The sequence below is a fragment of the Argiope bruennichi genome, chromosome X2, assembly GCF_947563725.1.
Source record: "Argiope bruennichi chromosome X2, qqArgBrue1.1, whole genome shotgun sequence".
NCBI lineage: Eukaryota > Metazoa > Arthropoda > Arachnida > Araneae > Araneidae > Argiope > Argiope bruennichi.
Genome location: NC_079163.1, coordinates 78,132,860 through 78,159,988, shown reverse-complemented (window position 1 = coordinate 78,159,988; position 27,129 = coordinate 78,132,860). Strand labels below are relative to the sequence as shown.

General features: G+C 29.8%; 1 protein-coding gene across 3 annotated transcripts in view; it reads left to right on the top strand.

Annotated features, from left to right (window-relative positions):
* LOC129959968 (cAMP-regulated phosphoprotein 21-like) overlaps positions 1-16,826 on the top strand; it is an 81,855-nt gene extending 65,029 nt beyond the window's left edge. For all 3 annotated transcript variants that reach the window (XM_056072906.1, XM_056072907.1, XM_056072905.1), the window contains one exon: positions 6,429-16,826. In XM_056072906.1, the coding sequence (XP_055928881.1) occupies positions 6,429-6,724 (296 nt within the window). In that variant the 3' untranslated portion in view covers positions 6,725-16,826. The remainder of the gene's footprint in view (positions 1-6,428) is intronic.
* Positions 16,827-27,129: the final 10,303 nt, after the last annotated feature.

The window sequence follows — 27,129 nt, the reverse complement described above, 5'->3', positions numbered from 1 at the left end:
TCGGAATCCGAAGTTTCTGTATCCATAGTATTTGGATTCTTCTGTTCTTTATTTTTTTGGTATAATACATCTATTACTAGAATTGAATTCCATGAGCATAGCACAATTGCTGATTTGCACCAATCAACTTTCCAACTTTTTTCATAACTGTTGCTCCATCAGTCGTTATGGATATAATATCTTCTTTCAGGGATAATCCATGTTTCGCTAATTTAGTCTTAATCACTTCCACACATTTTTCTTCTGGCATACTTCCCGAGACATGTGTAAGTCCTATATTCCATTTTTTTTTCTTTTCTGAATGAATATTTATATTTAAATAGCGTCTATTTCTTACACTTGTCCATTCATCAAATGTAAGACTAAATTGTTTCAAAGAATTGCGAACACCATTACTGTAGTTCATACCAGTTCTTCTTATAGTGTTTATCGATGTTGGTAGATTTTTAAAACCTTTGGCGGATAGTGATTTTCTTAATTCAGTAGAAGTGCAAAACACTCGAAATGGCAAACCATCTAATGCTGTCATTTTACTTATAGTTTCATCCAAATTATCTTTTCTTTTTTCAAAAAAATCTAAAATCCCTGATGGCTTAGCCTTAGAAACTGTGCTTAAATTTGTATCTTCATCGCAATTAGATTCTTTCCTCTTTAACAAATTTGTATCATGTTTCGTTTTTAAATGTGTATGGAGTCCGCATGTACTTCCTCCGTTCACTTTAATAATTCTTGAACATTTTTTACATTGTGCCACCGTATTCTTTTCATCATATAAATAATGAAACCAAACCGAAGTATTATCAGCTGATTTTTTATTTCTTTAAAGTTATTCATTATTATGGGTTATTATTTATGAGTATATATATAATAAATCTGAAAAATATTTTGATCCCTAAAGTATGATATGCAAATACAATGTGAATAACGAACTCTCCAAATTAAAAAATATCGAAATATTACACACTTTCTTCACAACTACAACCTTGTTTTCACAGACACGAATATCAGATTACGAATCCTGCGCGTGTGCAGTATTGCTCGGAGCTGTAATAGGATAGTTTTGACTCTCCTTCTTGGATGATTCACATACTGTTCGTCTACATTTCGAAGATTCCATATCATTAAAAGGAGTGAGACGCGGAACGATAAGCGCATTTCCGGTATTCACCTTTGACCTTGGATTTCCCCTATTAGATACTTTTCAGTTCATTTTTTCTTTTCACATGTATGTAAGTGTTATCACGTGAATATGTAGTGGATACAATTTAAAAGATTTCTAGTAAATACCGGAAAACCGGTATTTAAACTTGTGAATACCGGTAGTACAAAATTTGTACAAATGGCTCAAAATACCGGTATTCGGTATACCGGTATTGCAATTCCTAAGTGGAGTATTCTTTATATATGTTTTCTGAGTAACATCATTTTTTGGATTATTTTCATACTGTTGGAGAGAGAAAAATCCATGCTATTATTTTATAGTTTCAAAATACTTGTAAATTTTATTAGATTTACCATATTGAGATATTTGTGTATGTAATTAAATAGTTTTTTTTTATGTACCAGGAAGTACTTGATTCACCAGTAATGCAGTGTCTTCAGTACAAAGTTGTATAGAGTACTATAAATTTAATAGATTATGGTTTCAAAATGAAATTAATGGACGAATTCAGATGATTATTAACTCTGTGTATAAGAAATTCGTAACTTTGAAAGTGCATCTCCTCTCCCCATTGCTGGAATTTGAAAGTGTATTAAAAAGCACTTTCCTTTCTGAAAATCGTAATAAAATTCTTGTGAGAAATAGTAATAATCATTGAATTGGTTATCAAGTTTTTTTGTGCTTTCAAATCCTCATTTCATCTTAATGATGTAACCTAAAACGATGAAGATAACAATTGCAAATTATGCATCTAATTTAATAAATAAACTGAATTATGGAGTGAGATTTTGGTTCATACTTGGCAAGAATTTTTATTTGATAGTAGTTTCGCGTTTATTGATTATTTATTTATTTATTCCTTTTGTGCTTTAAGATATGAAATTTTTTTTGAATATTTGTTTACAACATCAGCCAGTGTTATTTAAATCATGATCCCAATGACATTACTGGTGGTACACACGACATAAATAGTTTTGTGTCATTTAGGTCAGGATTTATAAATATGAGGGGTAATTTTAAAAAAAATAATAAAGGTGTTTCAGTTCTAAAGTTCCCAGAATATGTTTACTCTCCTGTCCCGCTTCTATTTTAGATTTTTTAGATTTTCTCTTCTTTCAGTGGGAAAAGAGGGCTAGCTGTGGGAAGCTGTTGCTGTCTATTTTTAGCTTCTCAATGACAACAAAAAATCCCAGGTATTTGTTATTCTTAGTGTCTTTTAGAGAGAGGGTGTGCATTGTAATTCCTGCTGTGTCAATGGGATTGCAAATAGTCATTTTAGTGATTAAACTACTAATGATCAATTCTTGTGTTTGAAATTAACTTGGCTGCTACAGGGCTTGCCTGTAGTTCACTCCTACTATCGTATTTTGGCAAATCGTTTATTTAATTCAATGACTTCATATTAGTTAGGAATCAGAAAAAGAAGAGATAATTTAATTAGATATGCAGATTAGATAGATATCAGGTGTGAGTTGTAGCAGATGATCACTAAGGATAATCACTTATCACCTAAAACTTCTTTGAGTGGGATCCGAACAAACACGAAAACACTAAAGTTTGAAATTTCCTGTTCCAATCAGTTGTCTTCTCCTTTTGGACTCTATGGTGACCCGTGCTTTCAGTTCTGATTTTGTTGTGCGTCATATAAAAAAGAAAAGGGGGAAAACTGTGTCTCTTAATTAGGAAACAAAGTATTTAATCATTTGAGAAATTTTTTTTGTCATTATTCGAACATTTTCAGTAACGAAATTCTTGCATTGTTTATTTTCATAAAAAACGATTATGAAGAAACATTGAAAAATAAAATCTACAAAAAAATTATTTAATAAATAAATCACTAGAGTAGTCCTGACAAAGTTACCTCAAATACACGAGCAAAATGAATTGAGCAATTGAAATTCTCCTAAAATATTAAATTAATTTCCACTTTTTTTTATCATTTGAAAAAAGGACAACAGTGTGAATAAGTACTTTTCAACACTTTCATGTTAGCGGAATTAGTTAAGGTATATAACTTTCTCTATGCCATAAAGCCATACATTTTTACCTTTTTTACATGTTACAAAAGTACCACTTCAAACACTCTAAAGGCCCTGATGTAGAAGAACTTCTTTACACTCATTTTGCTGAAGTATGATAATATTTGGAGCGCATTTAAAGAGAAGAGTCAATTGAAAATAGATTACGTTTCGTTGTCTTGCTGACCGGGAGATTCATCTTGTAAGCCTGGAACAGCCGTTAAAGGGAAATGAATTGATTCATTGATGGTTGCTTACCATCTTACTTCCATTCTTTCTCATGTAATTGTTTTTAAATTGTGTTATATAAATTTCAATTTGTGACTAACTTATAATATAGCTTACCTGTTATGTTATTTAATAATTTAATCATATTACATTTCAAATTAGTAAGAACATAATGCTTTATATAAATTTCAAAATCAAATTAACAAGTTTACATTTTGTTTATGTGATTTCGTTATTTGTAATTTATTTATGTTTTTTATTCTTTGTAAACTTATTCATATAGTAAAAATTAATACTGAACATAGATGGCACAATATGCTCTAAATCATTTGTATGTTTGGAATGTGAGGGAAGCGCACTTAAGCTTCTTTATTATAATCACTTCAACCAGAGAGTTGGTGTGAAGCTGGTTCAAGCAGGCACCGCTCGCTCATTTGTTCGCTCTTTGTTAGCGACAATTTCTACTTTAAATGTATATTTTAAGTGTTTCCTTATATATGTGTGATCATCGTCCATGTGTGTTGTTATATGGGTGTGTATGCGAAAATAAATAAGAAAAGGACAAGAATGCATCTTTCCTTGGATTAAACACATACAACCAGCTACACATTTACAGGAAATGATAATTTTAATAAAGACCATTTTACTGAATAAGAATTCTTTAGACAAAAATATTTTTTCAACCAACCATTTCATAAGTAATATATAAAAGCTAAAGATTCGCAAAAATCATTGAACTTTAAAAGTGAAATTACCACAGACTCCTCTACCATATGATTATAAAAAATCTGATGGTGAGTACCCATTTAGCACCACAAGGTGTGATTGTACTTTTGATTGTTAACTTAAACTTGGTGGTGGGATTCTCTCTCTCTCTCTCTCTCTCTCTCTATCCATCTCTCTCTCTATCTATCTCTCTCTATCTCTCTTTTAATTGTTACAACTTAAGCTTGGTGGTGGTGGTGGGATTCTCTCTTTCTTTCTCTCTCACACACACACATTGTACGATTCAAATACTTTTATCGATATGAAAAATTTGTTTTCATTGAAGACTTTCAAAAAGCTGTTTATTGCTTATTCAAAAACAATGGTGGAAACTATCGGTGCTTCAGGCCTATAAAATTGGATTGATTGCTGTGTCTTGGGCCTCGGTTCTGGTCTTGCTGAAACGGTTAAGAAATAAACATCCATCAAAAAGTCTATTTTGTACTTGATGGAATTATAAAATAATTGAAAGCTAACACCTGATTCTAATTATGCGTCCACCTTCAAAAATCCTCAGTGATTGCTTCTATATAGCGTCCATTATCTTTTGAATTCTTTGCAGGTCCATCTATACCAAACACTGTATAATCTAAGGTTGGTTAACTTGATATTACAGAAAAATGTAACTGATCATCTAGCCAAAAAATGACGTAGATTGTGTTTTTATTCGTTTAAGGATCACTTTCTATAAGACCATATCAACAATAGGTAGATTTTTTTTTAAAAAATTAAGTACGCAAAGTGAATTATTATGCAATGTTTTTGGGCCTTAAAGCAAAAAGTGAAAGCTGCATAATGAATTAATTTAGATTTTTTTTTTTTTTTTCATATTGCAATTAAATAAATCACTTGTTCATTATATATTTAAAAAAAATAAAAGTGTGGGAAATGTGATACAATATTTAAAATTGCAATTAAAAAATAGTTGTTTGTATTCATTTTACTAAACATTATTAATTTTCTTATAGAAAATATCTAATATCAGTATTTAAGACCAAGTTCTGTTCAATTGCATCAGTTTATTTTAAAAAATAAGATCAAAAATAGAACAATTTTACAGTTCGAAATATTGCGTTTTGTAGCTTTTACTGTGCTATCAAGTTAATTTGTCTTAGAGTTTTGACACAAATGTTTCATCTTGCTCTAATTTTCCAAATTGTTATAATACTTCCTATAGTTCATTAATTCTACAGCATAGTTGAAGCTATTGATTCTGTCTTTCAGTTTCTTCGCTTCAACAGCAGTCAGTTAGCAAACCCTATTTCATTTCCATTGCCTCCTTAAGCAAATTATTTTTAGCAGCAAGCCAAAATAAAGATTTTTGATCTGCATTTTCTGGTACAGTGTTTGCAAAAGCCCTCTCTGGATACTTCACAAGGTTTCTTAACTATCATCAAACGAAAGACTCTAAATTAAAAACAGTAGCCAAACCTGCAATAATCTCCGAAATTTCTAAATTTGGGGAACATTCAACTCTTTAGATTTCATACTCTTCATTGCATTTTTAAACTACTAATTCAATACGTAGGTGGTGAATAACAAATTTAATCACTCCAAAAATATTCCAGAAAAAAGAAACAAACCGAATGGTTCTCTAAAAACTAACCCTAAAGCTGAACAGAAAAATCTGTCTGCCTCAGCCTAATCTGATGGCGAAATGATACTTTTTGATATAGCATAGTGATGATGTGATCATGCGGGAGGAGTATTCATGTACAGATTTCGTGTAATGATCCGATAAAAATTGCTTTTCATTTTACATTAGCCTTTTTTCTCATACCAAACACAATAAGAGGTAAAGTTTTTAAGGAAATTTTAGTTGAGGAAAAAATGTTTTGCCATTTGACAGCTAATCAATTTTTTTTATGCCTTGCTTATAGTCGGAACCATTACAGTACCTGTATGAATGCAAGTGAAGGTATTAAAGCTTTTCATTGTGCGATTTAAAATTGATATCCCTCCTCCAAAAAAAGGATTTCATTTAAAATCAATATACTCAAGTATTATGGGCACAAGATCTGGTCGTAGTATCATAAATTTTATGCGATATTTTGAAAGTATATTGTGTATTTCACTAATCTCATGAAATTTATTTAAAAACCGAGAAATTTGGTTTTAAAATATCTGATAATTTATGACGTATTCTCATGTAGTTAATATGCAAAGGAATTTTCTCTCTCTGTCCATAATAGCATGTATATCGAAACTTTTATTCTGTCTTCATATGCTATAGTGAAATGTTTTTTTCTTTTCAGGCAAACGTGTTCTAAAAGTTGAAGGTTTGCCTGCTGATATGAAGCGGTGTGATGTAGAACATTATCTAGAATCGGTGACTGATATCGGAGCAAAGATTTATTTCTTAAGTGCAGAAAGCTTAAAAATAATAGACGAAACAACTGATTTTATTGTTTCTTGTAGCAAACATATAGTCCTTGCTGTATTTGATACTGATACAGCAGCACAAAACGCTCTTCTTAGTATAAAAACAACTAAATTTCAGCTACGTCACTGGCATTGTTCACAAGATTGTAAAAATGTGAAAAAAAATTAGTTTATTCAACTTATTTGTAAAGAAGTAATGAGAGACTATTTTTTTATAACGCAAAACGCATAACAAAACAATAGGTGATATATAATATTATATGAAAGAATATATAATTATAGGTTTATGTATGTGATTTTAAAGAAAGAAATTTTAACACTTTCACGAAGTCTTATTATAATGGTTTTTATTGTTTTTATTTCATACATGCTGTTTAAAGACAGCTTTGGCTAATTTGTTTTTCTTTTAAATTATATCTGCTATGAAAATAGTTTTCTTTCTACGAGCAAAAAATTTACATCGTAAATTTTCAATTTTAGCGTTTTAAGCGAAATTTAAATTTGCTGCTTAAAGAAGTTATGTCAGTATTGTTATCTTATTAATCTTGGTGCATTTCAACACACATCTGAACATATCTAAAATGTGTGTGGTGCTTTTTTCCTGTCAATAGTAACTGCATTTTTTTTTTTTATGAATTACTCTTTTTTAGTGCCATCCCATTACACACACACACACACACACACACACACACATATAGAGAGAGAGATACTATATTTGTAGGTATAGATGATGAATGTGCATATGTGTGATCAGGTACAATTCAAGAGCATTAGCATTTAATTACATATGCATTTTAATCTTATTACACAGAGTTAGCATAAATGAATGACCAGATATTAAGCATTTATATTTTCAAAACTATTACATATAATCGGGATACATAAAAATAAAAGGTTTCATATCAGGGTGTGTTTTTTTTCTTCCCTGGTTTCAAATGCCCAATGCATGAAAGTTCCTTGACTGTTTTCAGATATGGGAGTGGTGGGTGGGTTATGAACAAGATCTTTTGTATAACCTCATAAAAAGAAATAACACTTGGTAAGATTCCGGGATATCGGTGGCCATATGATGAAGGGCAAATAAGTGTTATCTGCATGCTCAATCCAGCATTGCGGAAACTACTAATTTAGGTAGGCTACGGACCTCTAGACACAAAGGAGCTCCATCTTTGTTGGAAGATAAAAATTCGTACTATCCTTCTTTAATTGTTGAAATGACCATATTTCCTACATGTTCAGACAATTGCTACCTGTTGAGCGATGATAAAACAATATGTCGGACGTTTTACTTTCTTTTCAGATGTCGCTTTTTCTATTATGTGTATTAAATTTGAAAATATAAATTTTCATAATCCACACTTTCTTTTATGCTAACTTTGTATAATTATTAGAATCTAACTTATTTATTTTGAAACGTCAATTTTTGTATAAGGATATTCCAATTGCTTGCATATCAAATATCATACATTGAAGCAGGACTTCTTAAAACCAGGTTACAATTCCCATATAGGGTCGCGAAAATTTTCCTGTCCCTACTGTTTTTTTATGATGGTTAATGTTTTTAAGGAAAAATAGTTAACAAAATCATCGTTAAAATATAATTAATAAGCTTTTTGTCATTACATAAGATTCAATTTTCCTTCTATGGGATTATGAAAATTTGTCATGTTCAAGCAGGAATCGCATCAGAAAAGTATAAGAAGTTTTGCAATAAAGATATAAAAACAAGTACATTAATTGGAGACATTTCATGAAAGTGTGAATCGTAAATTAACTATCTTCTCATTTAATCCCGTTAATTTTTTTTTATCTTATCTGTATTTCCAACAGATTTGGGCACTTTATCTGATTACTATCGAATACCATACTACTAGGTTGCAGATTAAACATTTTTAAGAGTTTTAAAATTAATGAGCATCTCCTGTATGGAAAATTGTAATTTTAATTTCAGGTTTGACCCATTTTCTGCCAATTAAGGAAAAGAATCATTGTGTTCATTCCTATAGTCTGTCCAGTGAATCTAGATAGATGTTGTTAACATTTCGTTGAAATATATTCTATGCATTTTTAAGTTCTCGACTTTCAAAAGTTATTTTCACATTGTACTAATAGTGATAAACATCCAAAAGGAAAACTAAATATTTAAATGTATAAATTTATCTGTTTTATATATATATATATATATTTTATTTATTTAAAATGCTTCCAATGAAAGTGAGATTCTCATGCACGGATTCGGTGTCATAATTTTTATATGCATAGCCTTTCAGAAGTTTTGATTACTGGAATAGGGGGAAACAGAAATTCTTTGGAACTAAAAATATATTTTCTGGTGGTGAATTTTGTGGACTTCCAATTGAAATAGTGTGTGGTATTTTTCTTCATAGATACAACCAATTAATTTGTGTGCATGGCAGCTTTTTTCACTAAAGCAAAAGCAATATGCATAAGAATCGAATTACTAAATAAGTCAAATCTAGCAATACATATATAATCTTATTTTTGTATGTATGCATATGAAAATCGTTCCTAAGGACAAGAGTAAAACTATTTTTCCATTATTAATATGGCGACTTTGCTAGTTGTTAATGGTTAGATTAATAATTTGATGGAAATCTTCACTTGCAGTTTGGACGTTATTTTACTTGAATCATAATATGACGGTGAGGGAAAATTCCGTAACTACTCGGATTTGCTTATGGTAGGTCTAAAGCATGAGTTTTATAATATTTATATAATTACCCATCTAAAGATTGTTGATGCGTATTTAAAATTTGATAAATGTTTTGATGCACTATCTCATTCCCTGCATAGACTATAGACATTCAATTGATTTTTGCAAGTTAGTGAATAAAATATGATTCTAAAGTAAAATTTTAAAAACCCATGAAACTGATATTGTACTACTATCCTTCTGGTTTTGCAAAATTTAACTTTAAAAAATGTATGCATCATTCATACAATTTGAGAATTGAGCCAAAGTATTTTTTTGGTGGTGCATCTGCTTATAACTGCACTTTCTTTTGTACTGAATTCATTGTGTGTCTAACATTTTAACATTGAGAATCAAGCTGATGATAACAAAAAATCACTATTCATCATACGGGACTATTTAAATATCAAGCTGTTTTCTTTGTCTTTATCCCTCACTTTTAGTGAACTGATGCAAAAAAAGTGCTTTTTCTGTCATAAAATCAAAGCAAATCTGCCACTAATATGTTAAATGAAGCCTACTTTCGAATAATAAAATTTCAATCGGTTATAATTTGTTGCCTCATTTTATTGTATGAGCCAAAATGGGAAAGTTTTTTTTATTATTACACTCTAGAGAGCATTAGTTGAAAAGCGTTTAGAAAATAAGTGTTCCTTTTATGGAACAATGCACACCAAATCTCTTTGTTGTATTTTTGCATTAAGTGTAGGACTGCCATTTTGAAATATGCTGGTATTGTATAAAGCAGGGTGTCTACCAGATGTCTTTGGGATAATTTTTTTTCAATATATAGAGAAAACTATCCTATTATGATACAGTCTTATTTCGTTACTCATTTTCTTATTTTTTACCTCTATAACGAAAATTATGAATGATGCAGTGCTCATCTTCAATGCATTCCAATTCTGTGATAGCTAATACATGTTTAAAGTGGAGTGGAGTGATTAAAATTGAAATAACTGAAATTTTCCTTTCTTTAATTCCTGCTCTTTGTTTTTGTGGTTTGTTTGAAACTTTTTTTTTTTTAACTTTGCTCTTGTGCTCTTTCAGTTTCATGTGGGAGTGCCTTCTTTTGGAAAATGTATATATTTACAGGCTAAGATTTTACTAGGCGAAAACTGTAAGAAACTGTGTGAGTACTCCTCCCCCCCCCCCCTCCAATATATGATAAATTTTCACTATTTTTGCTTTCCCTTTAAAATTGGTCTATAAATTTATTATATTAAATCTTGTAGTAATCCATGCAGACTAATCATTGCAGCCAACATCGCATATTTATTCGACTTTTTTTATTGTCGGCTACTTTGTATTGAAGCTTCCAATGAGAGTTTTTATTGGATTGAATTTCAATATACTGTTATTTTCCCATTATGATTTGCCAGAGTGATGTGTGGTGACCAAAATCAAAGTTCCATTTACTGTGTTAAATTGATGAAGATAATATTTTTTTTTTTTCATATTTATCTGCTTCTGAATCTTTAATTGTTATAGTCAAGAAATCTTATGAAGTTTGTCGTGCTTGTATCATTCTGTAGACACCCTGTTGAGTTGCTTTTCAATTCTTTCACAAATTTTAAGCTAATTCCCTTTTTAAGAAAATTGGTTTGCCTTTAGTGTGTTTTAGTTCATTTTATGTTTTGCATCATGAGAACCAGATGTACAGAATAGCATTCGTTGCGAGTTGAGAAGTTTGTGTGGCATCTGCAATTAGTAAAATTTGTGCAATGAATCTTGTGAACTGATATTTATGCTGTCCTGTTTCATAAGTTCTGAATGCTGTAACAGAATGGTGTATTTATTTAAAATCTTAATTTTTTCCACCGTCATTTTGATGTGTAATATCTTATTCAAAAATTTATAGCCAAAGGCTGGGACTAAATGAGATTCATTAACTACATACATTTTAGATGCTTGAGTGCAAATATGTTTTATATTGTTTCTTAAAGGTTATTAATGATTTGTGATTTCCAATTGCTTTGTATTGTTCCTTGATATTTTCGGCATACTTTAAACTAATACATAAGAACAATTTATTAAATTGAATCTGTAACATTACTATCTAGTCATATTTGTAGTTAGCCCATTAATTTTAAAAATCCTATAATTTCAAGTTGACTGTTGCTTTTTCAAATTTTTTAATATAGTTGAAATTATTTTTAGTTCTAAAATTATAATTGATTGACTGTGATCATATTTATTTTGTTTAAAAAGTTTTCAAATTTAATTAAAATTTACTTTTATATATGAGACAATTTATGTTATGTGTGAATAATCAAGTTATCTTTTAAGAAATTTTCAGAAGTGTTCATATATGAAAAATTATTTCAGTTGATAGTATTTTTATAGACACAGATAATGTTATTGCATGTTGAGTGATGTTATTGTACGCATTGTTGTCATCTATTTTTATTTTGCATATTTAACTAATTGATTTCCTGTTTAACTCGCTAGATTGATCGGATTTGTTGTTAATAAATTAAGAATTTAAGTTTTCTTCCTTAAAATTCAAGATTAAACATTTAAATTTGTTGATGGAGAAGGTGGTAAAGTAATATTAAATAGCATCAGATTGGATTTTGATACTTGATTCATGTCACCAAAAGTAAATCATTCAGAATAGTGATTTTCTGTATTGAATGGTTTTCTTTCAATCACAACAACGATTCTTGTTATCTTGCAACCTTTTTCGTATGACTAGTTTACTAAAAAAAATAAAAATAAAAAAAAAACTGTTTACTTTGGACTATAATTTTCATCTTTCTGATATAAAGGCCTTACTATCCGAAGCAAATAAATTGGATAGATTATAATCCAGATTAATATTAATGGCCATTTCTCTCTCCCTAGTTAATTGCAATATTTAATAGTTAGATTTATGCTAGTAATAAAATCATCTATAGTGACAGGCCAACTGATTGAGCTCCATATGTTGGCATGTGTTTGCCTGACAATCAACATATAGCAATGTCATATCCAGGTGTTTTGAATTTTCTGCTTCTTTAAGTATAGACCTTCAAAGCAGATTTTGTAGAAGTTATATTTTTCATTGTTTTGAGAAGTTGAACATTGATATATAACTTTTTGTAATGCAAGTCAAATAACTGTAATTTCATGAAATGGGCGAATATTTTTGCGTTTGAGGCTTATAATCAATGATAGCTTTCCTTAACTTCACACAAATGAGAGCATAAAAATTTCAAAGTTGATGATTTCAACTACTGAAAAGCAATTTGAGATTTTAGTTTTTATTTAAACAGGTTTGTTGTCTGATTAAATGTGTCATGTTTTGTTTAATACAATCAGATATTTTGTATTTTGTCTGCTCATAATTGTAAACCTGTTATGTATATTTCAGATTTGGTTTAAAAGTTGTATTTTTACAATTTAATATTTTAAAATCTATATGTATGAGGCATGAACCGTAAAAAGTTTACTAAATTTAATTTTTTTACTTTAATCATTAAGTAGTTTTCAATTTTGAACAATTCATATACTATATTAAGCTAATGGAATGCTACTAATCATGCATTTATTTGACAGAATGTTTGAAATATGTTTAAGTGCTTTGAAAGCATTCCTGGATTTTCCAGAAATGTATTAGGCCAGTATATGCACTTCTGTAGTGCGTCGTGTTTATTTTTTGATCTTGAATAAACTATGGTTGGAAAGCCATCTCATTGCACTCAATAAAATTAATTTCTTTGAGTGTAGTATATACTTATCTGAAATGAGGGCTCAAACATATCAAGTTCGTACAAAGTTGTGAAACAAAAAAATAAAGAAATTGCCCAACAATATTAAGGAAGTGCATGGTGCAGGTTCATCAAACTTCTTTAAAAATCCCAGGTTTTGAATTAATTCATTCTTGAAAAACAATCCAATATTTTCTCTGAATTTTGTTTTTAGAATTTTATACAACTCTTAAATTTATTTTTAATATCTTTATAAAACTCAAATTTGTTAGTATTTGGGCGATCTCTAGATTACTGTATGATTTACCATAATTTTATGCTATTATTAATATTCACACTGTATCAATGAAAACTTATGTGTAAAATATTTCTTATCCTAAACATTGATTGGATTTGTCATTATCTTCTATCTCAGTTACATTGGGAAGATTTAACTTTATTCCTTGAAGAAGTGTTTTAATTTAAAAGCATGATTGTCAGTGACATTTCACTGGAAAAAAAATCGAAGTGAAAACATATTTGCTTGTTTATTACCCATTTCATGGGTAATAAATCTTTTGTTTATGAATGTGTTAATGAATAATATTTGAAACACTGCCATTGAAAGTGTCTTCTGTGTGTCATTCAAATATTTAATAACTATTTTATAAATGATCTATGCATTTAATTTCTGTTATTCACATGGAACTTCTGTGAATTTACTTAAATGAGCAATTATGATTTCTCTTGCAGATATGTATTTGCAGTCTGTTCTGATTGTTGTGCCTGTATGTATATGAAATATGCCTTAGAGTTTCATTTTTTTACCTAGTATGATAAAAGTAGATTGCAAAAATATTATTTGCAATCAGAATTGTATAACACTTAAGCCATCAGAGAAGAATTGTCCATTTCCCCACCTCCTGTAATTTTTGGTGCAGCTTTTACTCTGTATAAAGATATTCTACTATAGAAGTTATAGTGAAATAAATGCCTTGAAGTTAGATGCTTATAACTTAAAAATTCACAGTTTCCTTAAATTCCAAAAGGTTTTTCACTTTTTATCACAATTTCGTAAGTATCAGATTTTGCTAGTAATATACCTGGTCTTGCATTTATTTTATGGGTACGTAACATTAAATTATTCATAAATATTATTCTCCAAATTAGTATTCATAATTCAGTTTTATGAAGACGCTTGTAATTTCTAAGTTTGTGAATCAACATATTGTTTCTTAATCTTATATGTGTGGGAGAGAGAAAGAGAGGGGAGGAGTGTAATTCTTGTTTTTTATTCAGTAATTTTGGGAATTTTGTTATGTTTTCAGTAACGTTTTTAAAGATATAGAATAATCAGATTGTTTACTTTTCTTCTCTTTATTTAATTTGCCATTTCCTAGAAATTCATTTAAATTACTAAGAGATTTAACTTCTTTCAATTCACTTTGTATTGTTAAGTTCAATCCTAACTGTAGTTGCTTATGAAATGCTCCTTTAATTAAAGAATTTTGAAGTATATATGCAAATAATTGCATCGCATGGATTGCAAAATGAAAAATTATTCTTAATTGTGAATTTTAAAGTCAGGAAATTGTTCTGCTTTCTTTTACCATTTATTATTTAATTGATGATATTAGTGAAGTTGCTAATGGTTCCTTATATATTGCAAAAATATTTATTTCTGTATGTGCGGCGAGAGTAAACTTGGTTTTTACAACATTTGCGAAATCATTACTACTTTCAATTTTGTCCTAGTCTCCCCCCCCCCCCCATTTACTTCCAAATTTCATTACCAGTTCTCTATGTAGAAATTGTTAGATTTTTTAAGATTTGAATCAAAAGAGTAAAGGAAGCATTTGTAGTTAATTGTCTATGTTTAATTTGATATATATCCTTCAGCGTCAGTAGATCTAATTTTAATTAATTTATTTTTTAAATTGATGAATTGTCAAAACAGTTTCCTTACATCAAATGCAGAATTTCTGTGAAAGAATTTGTAAAGAGTGATGTATCCAATATTTTTCAGTACACCTGTATGTTTATAGTAATGAGCTCTGTTATATGGCAATAAATCTTCAGAATGGTAGAAACAGCAATTAATATGTATTTCTGCCTTTATTGCTCAAAAATGTGTTACGAATACCTGAATTCGAATCTATGCAAATATTCAAGAAGCTTTTCTTGGTTTAAGTGAGAATTTTCTTGTTGTATATTGAATATTTCTATGCAATGAACTAGCAATTATTAAGTGCAATTCACGCTTTTAAACATTACTCCACACAGTGTTTGAATATATATTTTGATCACCAGGACAATGTCCAAAACTTATGGCAACTATGCAAGTTTATCAAATTTATTTAATATATTATTTTAAGAAACTCTTTAAATATTTTTTCCAGTTTAATTTCATGAATGTGAAAGTGTTTGTAATTTTATAAAAATTCTTCACTATTTTTTATTGTTTTGTAACTGGCACACTTTTAAATGTGTAAAAATCACAAATTTAAATCATCAAAACTTTAAATACCATGTAATAATTTGTGTCGGTGCTTTTAATTTGTTTATTTTTACTGATAATTTCCTTTATTTTTGTCTGTCATATTTTATTTATATTGTTATAGGATCTTGTATTTTAGCTAAACTTTAAATATTAGTCTAAAATGCTTTTATTGTTTTTATGGTCTCTAGTCTCATCCAAATCGAATTGGAGCTAGAGCCCATATCTTGTAAGTCTGTCGCCTACAATTGTTAACATAAGCACCTGTTTTACTTATTGACAGCTAATAACTGAAAATGTGTTTTCTCTGATTAACTTTGGATGGTTTTTAAATAGTTATTATTTCACTCTTTTTCAGATGTTGAAAATTATTATTGTTAATTAACATATTTAGATTTAACATCTCATATATTGTTTATCGTTTTTTTTCTTTGCACAGATAGATTAAAATGTACAAAAATATAAAGTATTCTAAATTTAGAGTTATATTCTAAATATGATGTGTTACATATGTATTTGTAATGCTGCAGCTAGAAGTGAAGAATATATTATTTGTACAGTCTATATATATATGACGTTGTTTGGAAAAACAAATTAAATTTAACATAGTATTTATTATGTGGCCAATTCATTCGCTTTATGATTTATTCATAGTTGATACATGTTTTTCTTACTTAGCATCTCTCTTGTACTATATTATAGATTGCACTGTCTCCTTTTTAAATCTGGTGATGAATTGCTCTTTGATATTTAGCTTTGACTGTGATATTTTGAACTAAGCACATACATACGGGAAATAAATCTTAGTAAAATTCTAGCAATTCAATATATTCATCCTCTAAAAGCATATTTAAAATGTTTTTGTTTTTCTTTTTTATTATTATTATTATTATTAGATCATGCACCTTTTATTTATTTTTAACTGCACTTTTTGCCAAAATTTATTACAATAATAAGAAATATTACAACTATAATATAAATGTGTCAAACTATAATCAATGATTAATTTTTTCTTACTATAAAATTATAATTTTCAATTTTTATAACACATTTTCATGTAAAAATTAAAATATCTCTTTTATGACCTGTGAATGTATATATATTTTCTTGTATAACGTCGCCCTTGAAGTCATGTTAAAGAATGCTTGAATTACGTAACGAAAAGAATTTTATATATTATCTCTGCCATTTTTGAACTATTAAGTTTAGAATGTTACAAATAATGTAACTGCTCAAATATGGTTAAAGAATGTTATTAAACAAGCATAGAAAGAATGATTATGTGTACATGAGAATATTTGAAATAATTTTCTCAACTGCATCACATTTTCAATTGTATGATAAAAGAAAGTTTAAAAAGATTGGACGTGAATTAAAAGATATTTGTGTATTTGGCTAGATTTCTTTGTTGTACATTTATATTAGTTGTGTTAAAAAACTTATATACTTTTCTATTGTTTAAATATATTCTACCACCTCCCACTTTCAGGAGCTGCCGTCATTCCAGTTTTAGATAACATTCAAAACAAATATTTCTATATGTACTGAAAAAAATCTGTTTAACAAATCCATTAATATGACTTTTAAATTCATTTTATAATACTGTTTTAGTACAAGTGCGTCTAGAACTGGCATCCACATGTTACTGAATATTCAGTATCCCCCAACCCACCTCTTAGTATCCACATAAGTGCTTATATACAAGAACCAATAAAAAAAATTACACTACTTAAGAAAGCAGAATAGGCTTGAAATTAAAAAAAAAAAAAAAAAGATATATGATCACAGGGAAGAAAGGAAGAACGAACTCTCCCTATCATTATACTCTATCGTTTATTCGAAGAAAACACTAGTTTTAAAGGAAATAAATGTCCTATTAAAGAATGCATAAAAAAAAGGCATCTTCATATTTAAAATTGCATTGAATTTTGAATGGCAATCCTCTTTTTTTTTATGTCATGAAAATTTACTTTTTCTTTGTATAAAGTTTGCTTGAAATACCTTGATTATATTAGAAGATATTTTATATTTTGTTTTGCTGACATAAAGGGAGTTGTTGCAAATTGAGGAGTTTTCTGCTTGTAAGTAAATCTCAAAGGTAGAATATTTATGTATGTGGCACTTTATTGTCTACATTTTGTAATCAATTACTATTTTATATAGATGACAAAATTTTAGTTCCGAAGTTTTAGCATGATTTTTTTATTTTATTCTTCAAAATTTTTGGTGTTCTAGAGTACTTATATTATTTTGTTTAACTTGCACATGAATTTAATGTTATTGGACGGGAAAAGCTCAAAACTTCAAAAACTATGAGCTGTAGTAATTGAATGTCTTTTTTTAATGAAATGCAAATATTGAATTTTATAGCATGCTGATTTTTTTTTCTGGCATTTTCTTTTTGCACTTTATTTCTACAGTTCTTTATATATATATATATATATATATATATATATATATATATATATATATATATATATATATATATAATATGGATAGATAGATATAGATGGAACTTGTATCATCCGTGGATAATATTTGTATTGGAGAAGTTTTACACTACTTTTTTTTTTATGTATTTAAATTCCTATCAAATATCTTAACCCGTTTTCATGCATGCTTTCTAGCAACTTAATGTTCTTAAACAACTTAAGAACATTAACAACTTACTTAATGTTCTTTCTAGCAACTTAATGTAATAAATATATATTTATTTACTAGACAGTTTCTATTCTAAGGCGCAAGTGTAAGTCGCTTATTTTTTAGAAAGTGTAACATAAATTATAGGTCTTAGTAAAAAGATATTTTAATTTTTTTAAAATTAAACAATCGTAGTGGTTGCTCATTGGTTTTTGTATTCTAATTCGAAATCCCTCCGCCTTTTCTATGTTTTTTTTTAAATTGTTATTTTTTTTTCTTTCATATTTAAAAGCTACTGAATCACCGTATGTTTTACAGTCGAGCTCCGATTGAAAGAATTCATCGGGACTGAAAATTTGATTCATAATATCGAGGTCCAAACAAAATGTAAAAACTTCTACACTTACCCGATAGAATATGCTCAATAAGAAACTAACTACGCAAAAATGTCCTTAGTTAGAAATTGTACGCTTTTTTTTTTTTCAGCAATTAGCAAAACAGTGAATAATTACGTATTTTTTATTTGAAATTTTAAAAGTACGTACTGTATAATGTTTGATAACTTCCTTGATTCCTGTGTTAAAAAAAAAAAAAAATCTTTTTTCGATTTTATAGAAAGAAGAAAACATTGCATTATTTACATCCTGCTGCTTTCGGTACATTTTCAGTCTCCAAATCATGTAAAAGCATCAGAGAAAGAGAAAATTTTAATGGGAATTTCATTATCAATTTCTGCATCAGAATTGTTATTTATTGGTTACGATAATCAAAACTTTCATTTACTTCAGCTGCTCATTTCATCAGTGCAAGTGGAATTATTATTAACGTCTGTCCTAGGTGCGACTTCTTCTGAACGGTTAAAGGGAAAGATAACTTCATCATTTTCACTTGTGGGACTGGAAATCCCACTTTCTGAAAGTATTTTTCAATTGTATTTTTAGAAATTTAATCTCAATGTTTCACAAAATACAGAGCATCTAAAACGTGAGCTTCGCACATTTCATCCGCATTTTCGTCCAAAAAGGCGATAATTTTTGTCGTAAGCAATTTCTTGTAATTAACTTTTACAGAACAAATGATAACAAGGTCTAGCGGCTAATGTACTTTTGCGCGATTTGCAAGAGAAAACACGACTTGAGCGATTTTTAAATAGCATATTGGAGGATGTGCGAGACCTTGATGAATAAACAAAAGAATACTCTTTTATATCTTCATAGACTTATCTAAAGAAGTCTGTAGGTTGGGAAGAAGTCATCCAGAAATTGTTTACTTCGTATTTTGTTGGTAAGGTCGTTCCGTTTTTAAAACATCGCGGCTTTACTGTCCTTCCTATGACAAAAATCGTAATCCCCGTTTTGCTTTTCTTCCTTCCAAAACATTTTCCATTTCTATAACAAAGCGTTTGATTGGGCTGTTAGTCATAAGACAATGTTGTGTTCATCTGCATTGGAAATGTTGATTGGTCATTCAGGCTGAGTAACTTTTATTTCCACTCTTTTACTACACTTTCATTTACCTTCGTCTTTCCTCCGCCACGCCCCCCCCCCTCACTCTTTCTTTTCAATTACTAGTATCTTTTCTTAAAACGGTCGATGTTAAAAAAAACACTAAAAAAAAAATCTTTACGTAACGTTTTTCGGCAAGTAGAAGGACTTTTTCTTTGATGAGAAGCTTACTAATGGCTGTTTTTTTAAATCGAAATATATCGAACCGTTGCACTAGGTTAAATTCAAGAACAAAAAATGGAGAGGCTTACAATGACTTTTATTTTCGGCGATCTTTAACCACATTCTAATGATTTTTTCACAATTTCTGTGCATTGTTTAACAATTATAGCTATTGTTGACTTGGAAATTGCAAAGCATTTTGTAGTTAAATTTGCGTAAAATGCTAATCTTTTCACGCTATTAAAAACATTTTCATTTCCGGCAATATGCCATGTTTCACAATATTTCAAAAATCAAATGTTCTGCAAACCCGAGCGTACAATAAATAACACCTCACTTCTTTGCGTTGTGGAATGGGGAGTGATGAAAAAGAAAATTCCTGTCCTACCACAACCACCGTTAGACATGGCCAGAACGCTTACGTCACAGAAAGTCATGACGTCAAGCCAAGAGGTTACACGAGTGGGTGTGAATTGGGGTACCGAAGGAAGAATTTCACCCTTATCAAGCTTACTAATAAGAAATGAACTCTCCCCTTCCCACGCTAGTTTTTAGCCAGTGGTCATTCTCTTGTTTGAGGAGGCAGGAAGCGTGTTTTGTTGTTTGCAAGAAATTCGTTTGAGGTTCACTAAAAGTAAGGAATTGAAATGCCTTTAATTTGCTGTGTTCCAAACTGTAAAGGAATGGCCCAAGAGTCAGTGTGTTTTCCTTTGCTAAAGAGGAAGAACTTAAAAAGAAATGGTTAAGTGCCGTACATCGTGATGGATTTTATCCGACGTCGCATATTGGGGTAAATTCATTTGTTTTAAAGTAATGCCAAAGTTTCAAAATGAAAAATCTTGTATTCTCACTTTAGAAGTTTAACTGCTTGATAATATCCATTATTTGTGATTTTAATCAAGTGCATTATAAAAAGAATTATTTCATAAAATGCCATAATGTAGGCAGTATTATTGTCAATAATAATTATAATATTTGCCATAATTATGGTTACATGTTTTGTTTACTATTATATAGCTATTCTAAAACTACGTTTATATTGTTAAATTTTATTATATATCATAACGATAAATGCCTCAGAGTAAAAAAAATAAAAACTCTCCATTCCTATGATTATATATTGTTTCATGTTGTATATTTGCTACTGTATTTAAATTAAACATAAAAGGAAGTCAATATTTACGAATAACTACTTTTACTGTAGGTCTGTGAATTACATTTTAGAACAAATGATACTGAAAGAGAAACTAGTCTGTTTGATTCGAAGTCAGGAAAATTATTAAATGCCCCTTTTAAATATCCCAGACTAGTCATTGGAACGGTTCCACCTCAGATGCCAAATTGTGCCTCTTGCATATCATCTTCAACATTTTTGAGAAAATCCAGAAATAAAAAAAGATGAAATTAGAGCAACAATATATAGAAAACGCTCTCCAGGAAACCATAATAGAAAGGAAAAAAAATGCGATAAAACAAAAGAATTTAAAAATCTTGGAACTGAAACAGCGCATTTCATTAGTAAATTTGAAAAATTTCTGGAATATCATTTATAAAGAAAACAATTTTATTTGTTAATATTAAGTTCTGACCCTGAAATTGCATTATTTGTCGTAATAAATGATTTATTAGAGGTGTCAGCTTTTGTTGGAAAAACAAGCCTGTCAAATATTCCAAATCTTTCTTTACTAATAAAAGTCATTAACATCAACAATTTAAATGAAATATTAGAGCATCTGCCAGATATGAAAGTAAATAATTCATTGCTGAATTCAGGTATTTTTTTTCCCAGATTCATGGATAATTTAAATATAACCCAAAAAAATTTAATCAATGTTATCGCATTTATTAAAGAGCAATCTGCCTTGATTATTCAAAATAAACACAGTAAAAGTTACTCCAATGAAATGGTGATATTTTGCTCATTATTTTATTCAATGGCTCCGCATGCATATAAATTTGTCAGAAAGTCTGGCTATATTTTGTTACCTCAAAATTACCTTAAATTTAGTAAAGTTATTTCCAACAAAAAATAATGATAAAATATATTGTTAAATGGCAGCCAAAGAAAGCTCTTCTAATGTTTCAAAGATTTATTTCATATTTTTTGAAGTGTCAATAGAATTGAATATTGCTTTTATTGCTTACTTGGAGTTGACGTCGCAGCAAATATTCATAAAACCATTTTTATATGGAGCTGTTTCGAAATTCTTCAACAAAAACATTGTAGATGTAATTTTATATTCTTATATTATAATTCAGAACTTATGTACCATATATGAAGAGGAATTTTTGAAATCAAAAGTATTTAGCAGCAGAGATAATTTTTAATGATTTAGTAAATGAGGAACAAGTGGATGATTATGGCGAATGCATTTCAGGACATAAACCAGAAAATGTTTATAGAATGGCAATTTGGTGTGCAGTAAACACATTACTGAATAATTATTGTAAACATTTAAATGAAAATTTGAAAAGCTCTTCTAAAGCTGGAAATAAGATTTGATAAATTTAATAAAGTTATTTCTAACAAAAAATACTGATAAAAGATATAGTTAAATGGCAGCCAAAGAAAGCTCTTCTAATGTTTCAAAGATATATTTCATACTTTTTTGAAGTGTCAATAGAAATGAATGTTGTTTTTATTGCTTACTAGGAGTTGGAGCAAATATTCATAAAACCATTTTTATATGGAATTGTTTTGAAATTCATCAACATTTTTTTTTATTCCGTTTTTCTTAAATAAATTGTTTTAAATCGAAGGGACCTGTATGTATTACCAGCCCTGCAAATAATGCAAGAAAGGTAATACATACCAAACGCTGTACCCCCAGGGTGATGTGGAAAGCGGCTGCATTCTAATTATTAATGAATTTTACAATATATGTGTTTTGAATTGGATGTATATGAAATGATATTAACAAGTGAAAAGTAATTTCACCTGACTCTCTAGCTCGCACAGACTTAAGGTTAAAGGAATGAAGTGTCACGTCTCGTTGTGACTTCCCAGCAGACCACAGAGCCCTTGTATATCGGTGGTTGTGGTAATGAGCAAGTCCTTGCAGATGACTCATATGATGATCCTCATAAGAGTTTCACGTAACTCATCACATTTATCGTTATGATATATAATAAAATTTAACTAATATAAAGCTATTCTATAAACGTAACTATAGAATAGCTATATAATAGTAAGCAAAACATGTAAACATAATTATGGAAAATATTATAATTATTATTGACAATAATACTGCCTACATTACAGCATTTTATGAAATAATTCTTTTTATAATGCACTTGATTAAAATCACGAATAATGGATATTATCGAGCAGTTAAACTTTTAAAGTGAGAATAAATGATTTATCATTTTGAAACTGGCATTACTTTCAAACAGTTAAATGAGCTTACCCTACTATGACGCATCGGATAAAATCCATCACGATGTATGGCACTTAACCATTTCTTTTTGAGTTCTTCCTTTTTAGCAAAGGAAAGCACACTGACTCTTGGACCATTCCTTTAATTTTCATTCCATTACAGTTTGGAACACAGCAAATTAAAGGCATTTCTATTCCTTATTTTTAGCGAACTTCAAACAAATTTCTTGTAAACAACAAAACACGCTTCCTGCCTCCTCAAACACGAGAATGACCGCTGGCTAGAAACTGGCGTAGGAAGGGGAGAGCTCATTTCTTATTAGTAGGCTTGATAAGGGTGAAATTCTTCCCTCGGTCCCCACTCGTGCAACTGCTCGGGACGACGTCATGACTTTCTGTGACGTAAGTGTTCTGGCCTTGTCTAACGGTGGTTGTGTCATTACTCATCTGCTCCAGACAAGATGGATACTGTAGTCATTTGAAAAGCAATCTAATATTTTTCTAACCCAAACTAACAAATAAAAATTCTGCTGTTGAAATAATTCGTTCATTCGGGGTTTATTATTCGTTGAATAGGAGGTTTTCTTTCATTTTTATCGAGGAAGAAGAAAAAATTCTTTAATCGGGAATTTCATTAAATAATCTGTTGTTAAATTGAGGTCCGATTGTATTAAATTCTATAAGAATGAGAATTTGAAATGTTGTAGACTAATGCCTTAAGTATTCAATAATCATATTGATAAAGTATTTCCAGAACTTTTCTGGTTGAGTAGATCAAGGTATGAATGAAAACGATAAACTCCAAATTTTATAAAACTTTATTATTTCATTATTTATTTTAATCAACTTTAATTATTACATTAATGGGAAAAGTTCTAAATGAACTCTTTAGAAGGATATTCATCTATTTATCTGGTGAATATAAACTTCATGTAAAAACAGTACATCCTGTGAAATAAATATGAAGACTAACAAGAATATCAATGATTATGGTCTGTGAACGTTGTTTTTAAACAAGGTAATGAGAGACTCGGTGAATTTTCTTTGTGCGACATCCATTCATTCATCGCTATGCTTGCTATACCTGTCGTACTTAGTGTCTTAAACAAGATGGAATCTCACCATTTGTGAATGAAACGTTCTGGGCTTATGAAAAACAGTTTAGAATTTAAGAAAGCATTTACACAACAGTCACTACTGGAAAATCCTTAAGGCATTGTTGGTCTGTAAGTATTTTGTGTGGAATATGGACTAATACTTTAATTAGATCATTGTTTTAACATAATGCTTTAATTTCTGGTTAGTTTATAAGGTAACAGCTTCGAGCAAATATAACGGTAAATGATTTTTAATTAATGTTCTTCCTATTTTGTTCGAAACTAGATTTTGAAAATTACTTCATTTTGCAGTGAAATGAAATTGTTCTTTTCATCACGTCATTTATCATAGTAGCTTTGTTAATTTCTTGAGTACCTGCTGTATATCTGTTTTGTCCATTTCTGATTATTTTTTAGAGAAATAAAAAAAAATTATGGCATTTTTTAATTTGATGGAAAAATTTTAAATTTTCAACAACCTGTTAATTTTTGCTTGAAATTATTTTTTAACTATAGCAGCAGGAAAAATTACTCTTTGCTATATCTGGAAGTACGCTACTAAAGAAAATTAAGAAATATTATTATTTTGGATATAAACTGCGGGTGAGGAAATGTTTTGGTGACTTATACATGATGTATAGGTATTGTAAGATATGAGTAGCGGAAAAAGAAATAGCAAACAAGAAATAATTTTTTTGACGAAATTTGTCGATAAGCAAAAAAAGAAGAAAAAAGGCACATATCTTGTATATTATACAAACAAAATGTCTTTTCTGGGATAAAAATGAGTTTCAATATGGGACTAATTTCCCGGGCTGAAAGCAATATCGCATACCTATGGGGCATAGAATCAATGACTGGCTGAGATATTTTCTCTCACTCCTGTAGAAGAGAGCCTTCCAACTGCTGAATTGTTTCTAGGGATGATAAGAAGCTTGCGATCCTTCTTCCTAGTATGTTCTATTCGTTTCATATCTGGGGAATAAGCTGACCAATTCATTCGACGGCATTTTTCATCGAAATGAAAATCGTCCATTAATTGAGCACGGCGTGACTTGGCATTATTCTCCATGCGAATGAAATCATCCCCAATAGCTACAATGTAAAGGACCATATTATAGTCTGTGTATTTTCTGTAGGAGGTTCAAGGTCACATTTTCTACCTCTTTATTGGTTGTCTAGTACCAGTAACGCGGTAGAAAATGTGACCTTGAACCACCTACAGAAAATACACAGACTATAGATCTGAGGATTTCATTCTTATATCATTCAACCGATGATGCTCCATTTCAGATAAAATAATTATCGTTTTTGTCATACCATCATTCCGCCAAATCGGACACTTTCATAAACAAATACAGGATTATTCTGAGTACCAGGTTCTCTCTAAATCAATATCCACTTATCATCAGGTTATACACTAAATCGAAACTCGTCCATGAAGAGTTGTTTCTCCACGCATATAGTCCTCATCTTAGATGATCGTGTGCCCATCTTCTCTTAGCAGCACGACGGTCCCCTATCAACATAGCACAAACCATAGTTCTATGAGCTACAAAACCACAGATGGAGCCGATTTTGAACAGTTTGATTTGAAATTCTGATCCCAACAACCCTCTGAAAGTTCTGTTATAGCAAAGTGGCAGTTATAGTGGGGGTTTTATTTGACAGTTATTGTTAAATACCGATCCTCATTTTGTATTGTTGCAGACGTACGACCTAGTCCTGATCTTAAGCGAACATTTTCAGTTTTCAAAAAGCAATTCCATGGTCCGAGATTGCACATCCCATTGCACACTGATAAACTCCCGCTTTCAGTACAACAGATTGCATTTAATCCGTCTTTAAACGGCCAATAGCCCTCAAAGCTCCCGATTTTGCTAAGTTATGTTGCTGAGACATCGTATTAACTGTTACAAAATATTCAATGCATATCGGTTGTTTTTAACCCTTTGCGGTCGTATGACTACTTTCAGCCACCAAAGCATTTTTACTCAGCCGCCATAACAAAGAAACATGCTAAACTTATATTGTATTCTTCGTATCTTAATCTCTATTTAGGATATATCAGTTTACACTTTGTGAAAGAACAGAAACTGCTAAGGAATTTATTCACTAACCATTACGGTGCTTCTACCACTTCGTGATAACGAAACCTAATACTAATAGACCGCCTTTGGCTCGCCATGCAAGATGCCGTGACGAGTCAGGTGCATCTCGAACATAAAGAAATCGAGAGTCTTTGGAGATACTTCGTAAAATTCGAAATAGTATTTTACAAATTGTTTTTAGTGTGATTTGACATTCTTGCTTTTTAAGGTATTTAAAAAATAATTCTCCAAAATGGTAAAAAGAAGTGTACTGTGAAACTGATTTTCGGGATGGAGCATCATCCTCAGATAGAGAGGAAAGACTTATTTTCAGATTACATAAATTGCGGCACTGTCAAGAGTAAAGATTCTGATGTCTGTTCCAACAGAAAAATCAAGGGCGGAAGACGCCAACGAATTATTTTTGCGACACTTGTCTTCGAAAACCAGGACTTCACATTGGAGACTGTTTTGAAAGATACCACATGATGGCGAATTATAAATTGTTATTTTTTATTGCAAAAATTATTAAAACATATTATTGTGTTTACAGTATCGAAGTTTATTTTGGTTTGGTTTTATGGCGCAAGAGCCATCTTTGGCCATACTGCGCCATATCGAAGTTTATGAAAGAATGAATAAATAAAATTTTTTCAAATAAGTTCAAATAATGAATAATAAATTCATTATTTCTTTTAATAAATTCTTTCAAATAATTTTTTTTAAAAAATGAAATAATTCCTTCATAATCTTGATACTATGTATCATTGCTCGCTCAACCGAAATTAATTCCGACCAGCGTGACCTATACATCCAAATTTAA